The sequence below is a fragment of the Trachymyrmex cornetzi genome, unplaced genomic scaffold (assembly GCF_001594075.2).
Source record: "Trachymyrmex cornetzi isolate Tcor2-1 unplaced genomic scaffold, Tcor1.1 scaffold23, whole genome shotgun sequence".
Taxonomy (NCBI): domain Eukaryota; kingdom Metazoa; phylum Arthropoda; class Insecta; order Hymenoptera; family Formicidae; genus Trachymyrmex; species Trachymyrmex cornetzi.
In genome coordinates this window covers 2,038,827-2,050,900 of record NW_017296956.1, presented here as the reverse complement: position 1 = coordinate 2,050,900, position 12,074 = coordinate 2,038,827, and the positions used below count along the sequence as shown (strand labels likewise).

The window sequence follows — 12,074 nt, the reverse complement described above, 5'->3', positions numbered from 1 at the left end:
GGACGCAAAAACTCGATTAATCTCCACTTTTTTGCAGTTATCTATTGTGTGGCAATTTCAACAGCATAAGATTCACTTTCTATTGATAAAAAAATCGACATATCAAGCCAGTGTGTTTTTGCATTATTAAATATTGCTTTAGCCATATAGTAATAACAATCAATTTAATTCTATCGAAGGAATCTTTTCGAATCATTTTCCACACAGTTGAGTAAAATCTTTCGTTATCATTTTGATTGCCCGGTGCAATTTATCCTTAGAAAGAGCATAAAAGACTTAATCGCATCTTAAACAAAATTATGAAGTGCGATTTCTATAGTAAAACTTTAGTTTTATTTCCCATTTATAGAGAGAGCTCTACACTGCCGTAACGAAATTATCTTTATTTCGCCGCGCATAGGTTCTGCTCATTTTTACTGTTCCTCTAATTTTAACTTGTTGTATTTTTTACTTTAATACAAAAAACAAGAAAATACTCTTAAAGAATTACACTATTTTCTTCTTTTTCTTTTTCTTCTTCTTCTTCCTTTAGTCAGATTATATTTTGTACTTTAATAAAAAAAACGAGAAAATACTTTCTTAAAGAATTATACAATACCTACAAATGCAAAAGACTGATAAACGATTTTTTTAATTTTTCCATCTCTTTAATTAATTATATTAATCGTTTAAAAAATAGTAATAATAATTAGTAATTATTATTTCAGTCTATTAAAAAAATTTCTGTTTGCATTCGTACTCCTACATGATATAATTTGTGTAAAAAGATTTATTAATATGGACTATATTTTTATATAATGACATGTTGTATGAAGTAAGCGATGCTATTCAATTAGTGTTATATACATATACAATATGTGTATAATATTGTGTATGTAGATGTAAGTAATAGATATATCTATAAAGCCGTCTGTATCTTAAAGCCGTCTGTATCTTAAAGCCGTCTGTATTACGAACCAACCATATAATTTTTGTATAAGGATTACTTTTTCCCTCTTTTACAAATTCGAAAATCCTTTCCCAAGATTAAATTATACACATTAATACGTATCTGTGAGGTAGAGTTTATGCCAAGAACGATAAAAAAATTTCGAAATTGAGATCTCCTTTTTCATTTTTTAGTCCTATATGGCGCTCTAGAGCTATCATATCGTGACAACATTTGCTTTATATAAAAGCTGTGCAGACTGTACTTACGAAATAGTAATCTGCAGTTTAGTAGTTTATACGGAGAAATAACGTAAAGTTCTTAGAATTGGACTTAAACGTCTAATTAAAATGTTATTGTTAGACGAAATTTATGTGTATGTACACGTGAGATACGTATAGTAGTATATAATGATGTGTCACGTAAATCATCTGTGTGTAAGTCTTATACTTACACTATGACTAATCGTCTTTAGGATTCTCTCAATAGAAAAATGTGAGTTACATAATAAAATGATTCTCTGTATATGTAAAAGTTTTCTTTAACGATAGTACGCACTCGTGATATTAGAATTACGAATGTGTAATTTTAGAACAATTCTTACATATAAGTGAGGAAATCAGAATTATGTGAGGCGACAAAAATGTGCCGTAAAATACAGAGTCGTATAGCTAAAAATTAAATCAGGCGGTAAAGGCCTGTCATTAAAGCGTCCAAGAGTCTTTTTTTAATCGGCTATTTTACAGCACGATTTATTGCACGGAATTGGATCCCTGTGTCGCAGATTTCATTGCCAGTTTTATTCACACCGTTGATTACTTCGGTAATCCTAGGCGTAAAATGAAACTGAAAACACGAGTTTTTTATCATATCTTTTGGCACGACGTCTGAATGAATGGACGATCTTGCCTCTTAAATTATATTAGATGCCTGATTAGGCTATTGCCTGGAGCTGAAAAATAACTGTTATTCGGAATGAATTCTTCAGCGCGAATGAATTTTATTGATTCATACGATCATTTGACATGTAAATAAGTTAGGAAGAAAAATGCTAATAAACTAAGTGGTGCGTGCCGGAGATATTAATAAAAAGTGTCATTTTTCATTATTTTTAACATATCTCGAAAATTATGTAAAATACAAAAAAATGTTAAGAGAATTTTTTTGTAGGAAATTAAATTTCCTATCGATTGGGTATATAAAAAAATTTTTTTCGATATCATAAATTTGGTGTGACATAAAAGTATATAAATTAATCTCCGCAATCTCTCTCTCTCTCTCTCTCTCTCTCTCTCTCTCTCTCAAATTACATTATGATTAATTACTTTCCTGATGAATTTCTTTTTGCCCATTAATTTTTAATAGGGAAGATGTTACAATTCTCTAAAAAAAGGTTGATATTTTAAGATTAAAGAGATTGAAAATTATACCATTGAAATTCAGTTCAGTTATTTATTTATTACTTTTATATTTCAAATTTTGCCAAATATGTATGTATTGCAAGCAGAAGCATAAAATTCAATATTTCGTGCGTATCTATTCATCAAATACTCAACAATCTTCAAAACGATCGATGGAAGCCGCTAATAAATTCTATCTCTTCTATTAGCTTGGCACGTCCGAGTTGGTCATATATTATTTCTTCTATCCTGTCATCGACACACACGCAACCGGAATTTTCATTGGCTTCAGTTGCCACTTATGACGGAGAGCTTCCGGAAGTGGTGTTTCCTGAAGGTCACTATCGTGTGAATAACGGTCATCGTTTAACTCGCTCAATTCGCGTTGACTTAACACGTGCACCTGTATAGAAATAACAAAATATTTAATTACTATCATTTGATTTATTTAATGTTCAGGAATATACGTTCTGTATATATACTTTAATATTGGCCGTTAATTACTAAACGTTTAGAGACAATTAAATTTGATCAAAAAATATAATCTAATGATTTACATGCTAACCCATATAACACACTTTATCCCAGAGATCTTTCTGGAAATATTCTTAGAACGTTGGGACTTTCTTAGGATGTCCTTCAGAATATTCCTTGGAAAACTGTGATATATTGAAAACAGTTTTTTGGAATATTGAATTTTCCCTTTTCTATCGTAATATTTTGATTTAATGAAACTTAGGAGAAAGTATCTATGTAAGTTGTTAGCTATAAAAGAATACTTTGCGGTAACATTTCAATTGTTTCTTTCGTCATAATTACATAAACGGAACGCAGTGCAAAACTTCTTATGCCAACCCCCCAGCCCCGGTCTCCCCTATGAAGAACTTTAACTATTAACTAGTTGGTAGTTGTTATAACAAGCCATATTGTTCTGTGATTTAATGTATCATTGCTGTATAGCAAGTCTCGGATGAGTAATTGCACATGTGAATTAATGCTATTAATTAAGCTTGGTCGACGGATAAATTCTTATTACGAATGAATATAACAAGGACATCAACTGCACACGGATTAATTAATCATCGATATTACGGTTTCAGTTGCATTTCCTGTAAATATGAATAATTTTATGAACACGTAGTGTGTTGTTGTGGACGAATAATTTTTCAACTATTAAGGTAAATGTACCAATCTCTGGATGATTAAGAATATTGTATAAATGTATCATAAGAAATAATCATAAAAGATATACTTATTTCTTAGTCCAATTCACGTCTAAAGTAAACTTCACATTACTATTAAATAATAAAAGTTAATAAATTAAATATTAATCTTCACAATAAGTTTGTAATAAACAAAATATTAAACTGCAAATGTACCAATGGACGCTAGAGAGCATTTGACCCAGTGTCCCAATATCACAGTCCTAGAATTTGAACATATAATCGTTATAACTTTTACTTTGCAAATTTGGCAAAGAAAAACTGATAAGGACTATGACCAAGTTAGAAATAATATAACAATTTGTATATTATAAAATATTTTCATTTTATAAAATGTTTATAATTATATAATTACATAATCTTTTAAAGCGCAACATAATAGAAATTTTAGAGAACACACACACACATCAAAATAAATTAATTAAATAATATTTTTCTGATAAAAAAATATTTTATAACCAACACAACTTTATATATCTTTTTTCCTTATATTTTTTCTTTGTTTACTGTTTTGTTTGTTTAACATCTTCCTTTCTTCTTGTAACTTTCTTAGCCGTTTTTCAGCAATTCCTTGCTTTCCTTTTTTAACTGAGCTTCTTTTTTATTTTTCTTTCTCTCTTCAATTTCTTCTTGCTTTTTCCGCTTTTCTTCTTCTTTTCTTTCGTACATTTCTATCCATTTATCAGAAGTAGTTACCGATATTTTCATGTCCTTAAATTTTGATGTATTCTTTTTATGACAGGATTCTGGCCAAATAAAAATTTGTCCAAATGGAGAAACATTTCTTTTTGGCGACAAATCTAAAATAAGATTTAAATAAAAGTTACAAGTTAATTATTCATTAAAAATAATTTGATTTTTAATAAATAATTATTCTTAATTAAATTTTGAATATTTTTTCTTTTCATAAATCTTTTTTTATTCGTACATTAATATTTCTAAAATATATTAATATAAAAATATTATTTAATCAATCCAAAAATTTATTATGTTACATACATAGTCAATGTTTTACCTTTAAGCATATTATTTTCCGAGTATTTTTTAATGTGGTTAGAATCAATTTCCTCTTATTTTGTTGATTATAATTTTCCTAATCACATATATTTGGAATTTGTTTATTATTAAGATCCGAATCATTAACATTATTAACATTTTTATCAGCATATACAATTTCCATTTCTTCAATAGAAATTCCTCCTTCTAACAAGCCGATTTCCTTCTGTATATATTCGATGAATGTCATTTACAATACCATTGTTGACATTATTGTCCAAATCATTGGTATTATTATTAATAATCTCAAAAACAGCAGGTTTATTGGAATTAATAGTGCTATCCAACGAACTATTGCTTGGCATATCTCTGGTAATTCTGGAATGTCTTTCTTATATATATAAATATATGTAATTATATATAATTGTATATAAAATATGTACATTTATATATAATTATATAACATTATATATTTTTATATAATTATATATAAAACATTTTTTTTGGGTCGTTATCGCTCAAAGGTGTTTCTTTTTTATTCTCAATTATAAATGCTTGAACACAATCAAAAAGTAAAGTTTTTGTAACTGGAAAACCTCGCTGAGCTACAATCAATAGAGTCTGACCGAAACGTGTCAATTTTAACCGAAACCGAAACCAAAATTAAATAATAGGAATTCTATAAAGGCCATATGTATAGACATGCCCACATATCATATACTTTTTCTTCATAAATATCATAATTTATTGAAACAATAATTAAATTTCGGTCGAAATCCAAATTTTGATTGTGTCAATTTTGGCCGAAGAATTTTGGCCAAGAAAGTATTTCTTCATAAACATCATAATTCAATTATTGAAACAATTACACATTAAAATTAATATTTATGAAGAAGAGCTATATGGTTTCAATTGAAATTGACACGTGATGAGTGTTCATTTCAGTTTCGGTAAAAGTTTTAGTCAGATTCTAACAATCAATGATTCACTTCACTAGGGTCTTCACTCTTAGTCAAAGTTGTTGCTGAACCCATTGAAGTTTCTGCAGGTACATTGAAATTCAATTTTGCATTGAATGTACTTCTTGGGATACCATACACTTTTGAAGCAGCTTGTTGTGACATCCCTTTATCAACTTTTTGCATGGCTTTATAAGTATCTTCTGGCGATTTCTTTTACATAATTCTTTTTATATAATTTCTTTTGTATAATTCCTTTTATATAATTTTCTATTATCCTTCTTCATTCTTTTTTTCTTTGGACATTTTGATCGCTATGATTAAAATACATGTAAGACTTTGCATTTTTAAACATTGCAGATATGTATTGAGAAAATTGCATTTGTAAACAATCACTTTAATCTCTCTTTTACGAAACCGATATATTTTTTTAACCTTTTAGATATGTTTTTAGATATACTATATATAGATATTATACATATGTATAATATTATACACATTACTTACTTAAATATATGTTAACAAATATATAATTATAATGTGTATCGTGTATATATTCAGCCATAAGGACAACACGTTTATGACATTTCGGTGATTGAACGCATGGTGGAATCAAAATCTAATTCCAATATGATTGGACGTCCGGTCAATAACACGGCAATTGACTTTACCCTAATACTGCTAAATAGACATCTATTTCAATGTTCCTTTTATAAATTTAACAAATTGAATAATTGAACTTATTATTTATACTTTATTTCAATTAAAAAATTGCTTGCTAGTCATCTTTAAAATTCAAAACAGTTTAGTAATCTTATAAACAATTTTTTGTTTCTTTAATGCGAATGTCAAAAAACTCAACAAAATATCTGTTACTTATATATGCAATCCAACATTCCAAGTCGGAACCAGGTCTACCTCTCGTACGTATACCTGTGGTGCTTACACAGATTGTACACAGAGATATACGGGATCTACAATTTAACGCCGGGTTCCGTACGGCATTTTTGAGAGGTTTTCTTGGCAATAGATATTCTTGGTGGTTTGCCAGATCACCGAAGAGGAAGCTACGAGCGCGTGAAAAATTCTTGAATCTGTCTGGGATCGAACCTGCGGGATCTCTGGCATAGCAGTCTCGTGCGCTACCTATTACACCACACACACACACACACACGCTCGTGCTCATAATTTTATATATAATTTTATATGTAAATTTATATATAATTTTCTATGTAAATTTATATATAATTATATACAATTATACATATATAAAATATGTGCATTTATATACAATTATATAAAATTATATATATTTTTATATAATTTTATATATTGTAATTATATATAAAACATTTTTTCCCAGTTAATACTGTACCTAAAGTTTCAAAATATAAGAAAAAAAATTTTATCTTTTATTTTAATTCGCGTGATACTTATTTTAGAACTAAATTGATAAAAAAAAAGTGTCCAGCATAGGTACACACGGGGACAGGAATGCCTACCCTGTCTGAAGTTGCGTGCATATCGAAGAAGACATAAGAATAAATGAGAAGTAGGCATGAGAAGGACTGAGAAGGCATAAAAAGGTATGACTAGGCATTTATGTTTCCGTGTGTACGTGTCCAAACATTGGTTATACATTTACTTAAATATCGTCACATCTTTGCTAACATTTTCCCCTATCTCCAATGGATATAAATAAAGACTATAAAAAATAATACGTGTTGTGTATTTTTATGTTTTTTTTTTTTTTCATTGTAATCTACATTCTATGTAATGCTAATAATAATCAAGGATTAATTATATAATCAAAGTGTGTTATATCGAACGCACAAAGCGTAATTAAACGAATGTCTATTGCACAATTGTAGCGCGTGCAAATCTATTCGATATCGCAATTAAAAGGCGGTGCTCGGCGCGACTTACCACTTCGGTGAATAACGATGTTTATACGAATGGCAATGGGATGTCCGGTCAATAAGCTGAGAGTTTACGCGGTCGGCGCTAATTAAAGTTATGTATACTTGTACAGTACTCGACAACCACTTGGGCGCACCTACAGGCGAGCAATCCACTACTTCCTATATACTATAAATTATCGATCACGCTATCTTACCATATAGTGCAGCAGTCGGCAGGAATTGAACTTGTTCAGGCAGGCTTTCGGCATGCAGCTCGATGCTGTTAGGTATCTCGGATAATGTCCATCGCCCAGATCTCTTATTTCGTATTGCGTTTCGCAGGTGCATTGCAAAGACTGCGAATAAACGTTTACGTCAAGTGATCTTATATATATATCGTGTACGTTAATTAATATTACGGAAATTTATACATTAAAAAATTAAGTTAAACTAATTTGTCGAATTAAATTATATTTTCTGCTCTGATGCATTATAAATATCGTGTTTTGAGTCGTACACGCAAACAGTGGGTTGCCATACGAAAAAAAATCAAGATAACAATCCTTCGTGATGAATTTAATTAATTAATTAAATATATGAAGCGATGTTATATACGTAGCGTTTATCGCTCGTTTGATAGCTCTTGTAACAAGCTTATTTTTAAATTTTCAACAAACTAAATTTCTGTACAGAGTGCGGCTTCAGCACATGGAAATAATTCGATGTTTAATAAACATATGTTTGATTCTAAACAGTTTCGGAGTTACGAGGTATTGATGTAAGAAAACATGAATCGTAGTAAATGCTGTTTAATGTTCGTTATTCTATTTAACCCTCCCCCGAGAATCGGAAAATCAACATGGGTCATATGTTGAATTCTCATACCCCATGCTATACTTCATCTTAAATGTAAACAGCGAGAATTAATTCAAGCACCCACTATAATTTAGTATAGTTGGTAACGACGCACTCTCCAGTTGCACTTAACCGGCAACTTGGACGCGATACTTTTTAAGAAGTATGGAAGTTCATCTTACTCTGGAGTATGTCACATACCACCTGATTTGCGGAGGATCAATGTTTTTTCAAAAGATGCTAAAAAATTTCTCCGTCGACTTCGACACTTTCTAGCACGAATTAATAAATTATTTCGGAATTGTGTTAAAAAATATTTGGAATTTCGCGGATGACATTGGTGGCATTAAGTGTAAGTTACTCAGTGTTGTACAGTACAAGTATGTAAGTACTGAAACTAGATACAAATTTACATACTTAGGAATTGTACTGAAGTACTTTCTTTCCTGGTACCTATATTTAGATACATTTTAGTTTTAGATGATATTTTTATGCACTAAGACAATTCTGTAATTAACGCGAGTTTATATCATGTTTTGAGATCATCATATTTAGAAGATCAATCTCAAATTAGCACCGATATTTTGAGTCAACTTATTACATCAAATCGTACCATTCTATAAAATAAGATGTAGCCTTGATATTACATTTTTGTATGTATTACACATTTTTTCATTAATTTTATTTTGCGTGCGTGCGTGCGTGCGTGCGTGCGTGCGTGCGTGCGTGGGTGCGTATGTGTGTATTTCATTTAGTTGACAGTTGTTTTATCATTGCCACTACACAATTGCAAAGCGATTTACAAACCTAAAACAAAATAAATAAATAACGTGGCAGAAAGAAAAACCTTTTATCATTCTTTGTGAAATTCGGATTGTCACGCATTTAAACGCACGTTATACTGTTATCGGAAAAGTAAATATAATTTTTCATCCAACAAAAAACTAAAAAAACCATTATTTGTATTCGCACCTGTCATTTCAGAATAATCTGGGTGACCTTTGTTATTATAATATCGGCACGTGCGCATTTCACTTAGAAAATAATTACGAAAATAATTACTATACACGTTTAATATAATCTTTCCTTATAGAAGCGTCGTTATACGGAAGTATAATATTATGAAAGATACATTTATACTTTCATCTATCAGCTTCTATTAAAAAAATATATTTGTGAGTATTCCACTTTTTTTTCTACTAAATTATTTAAAACAAACAGTTTCGATTGAGTAAAGTGTCACGATGGAAGATAAGCACTCAACCTCCTCGTATATACGATAAATTTGTAATCTAAACTTGAGTAAAACATATGGCGTATCGTACAGCATTGTATAATGTTACTTGTTCGCAAAAGAAGTCGATGAGAGAGAAATTCTTAGAAATTGTACAAACATACTCTTGTTACGAGACGGGGCTGCAGACTGACGCCGACATTCTCGGTGTTGGTGATTCGTTTGACCTCGTCCAGTCCCTCAGGACGGAAGTTACGCTTGTCCTCAAAGAGGAATGCGTCCCGACTGCTCTCTGAAATATCCTCGCGACTGTTCAATAGAAACTCCGGCGCAATAACCTGCTCCTTCCATCGGCCGAGTGACAAGACTTCCTCTGTGCTCTTCGCCGACAAACCGTAGATCATTACCTGCTTTGGTCAGTCATTCAAACGTGTTATAATTGAAGTAATCAATATACCCTGACGATTTGTTTATATTATCACGTGTGTAGTATTCTTCTGTTTCGAAATTTTACATCTAATTTTAATTTTTAATGACAACATATTATTTTTCTTCTATACGAACAAATTTTAATAATGGAATTTTTGTAACATTACAATTGATTTTTTCGTACGTACATATGATATACTAAATTACATAATAACTGTATATCAATAAGTGTCTAATGCTTACACAGAGAATAAGGACTTTCATCCTTCCCAGGACACGTCTCGCGCGAGCCATCACCATATACTGAAGATTCGTCTCCAACATCCATTCCTTATATACGAAATTATGAAAATAATAGCGGCCCTATATTCCGCAATAGGTAAGATCCCATTACATTGTCGCCAAGATGCCATTAATGCCACTCGATATCTGTCTGAGGGGGATGCGTAGATTTCAGGCAGCCTTTGTTCAAGTTACATAGTTTCTACTTGGTTTTTGTCTTTCTCGTCTATTCACATCTATAAATAACAATGTACTTTTTTTTCCTTCGGACGAGAACTCGAACCTTCGACTCCTACCACGAAACAAGATTGCGGCATATAAGGACGTCTACCAATTTCATTCAAGCATTTGTCCCAACGCTGCTGGATAACATTGCAACGCGGCTGTAACGTTGCCACCTATAAAACTTCAATTTTACGATATCCATCTGCTGTTTACTACCGTGACGTAAAATGATGTGCATCAGTAAATTAACAAATGCGTTCAGAAACTCAGACGATGTGGGGTTTTTAAAATAAAACTTACCTGCAGTTTTCAAGTAAGCCAGTATGAATGTTTATTCGCAAATTTTATTGTCAGAAGAAATTTTGCGTGTAATTTGATTTAGATATAGAACACGTATGTATGATGACACGTGCGAAATAAAGATCATATGTATTATAAATTTGTTTTACAATTTATATTGTTACATTACTATCGTAACATATAATTTTATAAATTTCAAATACGTGTAATGATACAGACGTCAGCATTGTTTAATAACTGCTTATTTTATATTGTTCGTGAGTGATTAATAAATTAACCTTAAAAATAAATCTTATTTCAGGTATCCTTTCTTATATTACTAGGTACATCATATCTAAAGTTCTTCTTAGATACATCATATTTAAAGTTCTTCTTCTTTCGATTATCTTGCAACAATTCTTTCTTCACATTTTTTATGTGTAACAACGGTTACAAAGAAGCTCTATTATATTTACCTATCTATATAAATTCTTTTCTCCTAGTAATAATTAATTAATATGATAATTGATTAAGAATTAATTTTAACTAATGTAATTTCTTACGCTAAAGCTATTTTAAACGATCTATAATTCACGACTAAATTCAAGACAAAGTTCTATTTATAATATTACGTGTCGTGTAACATAGAAAACATTGGAAGAAATAAGATATGCATTATATAGAAAATATAAATTAGAAATGTATAATTTCTATATGTATATATTTTATTTTTTTTAATGTTTTTTATGTTATATACATGCAAAATTATAAATAGATTTCTCTTCCGAATTTGGTCACGAATTACAAATTATCTAAAATGGGCTTAAAGATTAGACAATCGCAACGAAAACATGTGAAAAATATATTATATATGGGCGTTGTATACTCAATTGTTATTGAACAGGTGTGCTAGTAGTACCAATGCATGAGAATCGCGAATTCTTCTCTTAACGAGCTCGTCATGAATTTTAACGGAACAACGTTATTCGCTCTTTCGTGGGCGACATTTGTATGAGTTAACTGTTATCAAGCGATACGCGAAAATGTCATTACTATACATCCTGCGGTAATATATACACACATACAGATAATGGAAACACTCGGGTCCTCTTCTCATTAACGTTCGCGACATTCCCACACGATGAAATTACGAAATTATGCGTTTTGGAGTCGTGCAAGCCGAATTACGACCTGCATCAGATTATGTAACCGGGAATGCTTTCCAATGCTCTCCATTAACGCTTCTCGTTGCGCAAGATTGTATCGAATTGCAAAAGACTTGTGAAGGGATTTATAATAGAGCATCGTCGTTACTAACTAATAATAGCACATGCGCCAGACGAGAATTAGATATCGTAATAAT

The 12,074-nt window shown here is 30.6% G+C and overlaps 1 protein-coding gene across 2 annotated transcripts; it reads right to left on the bottom strand.

Annotated features, from left to right (window-relative positions):
- Positions 1-2,513: 2,513 nt before the first annotated feature.
- On the bottom strand, positions 2,514-10,531 carry LOC108760653 (prothoracicotropic hormone). Of its 2 annotated transcripts, XM_018506720.1 has the most exons (6): positions 10,504-10,531; positions 10,320-10,433; positions 10,169-10,255; positions 9,661-9,903; positions 7,623-7,763; positions 2,514-2,731 (listed from the first exon to the last, which is right to left on the bottom strand). In XM_018506720.1, exons 3-6 carry the CDS (start codon positions 10,247-10,249, stop codon positions 2,573-2,575), a joined length of 624 nt encoding a protein of 207 aa, XP_018362222.1. In that variant the 5' UTR covers positions 10,250-10,255; positions 10,320-10,433; positions 10,504-10,531; the 3' UTR covers positions 2,514-2,572. The 2 variants fall into 2 exon arrangements, with proteins under 2 accessions (XP_018362222.1, XP_018362223.1); XM_018506721.1 differs by lacking the exons at positions 10,320-10,433; positions 10,504-10,531 and having other exon boundaries at positions 10,169-10,306.
- Positions 10,532-12,074: the final 1,543 nt, after the last annotated feature.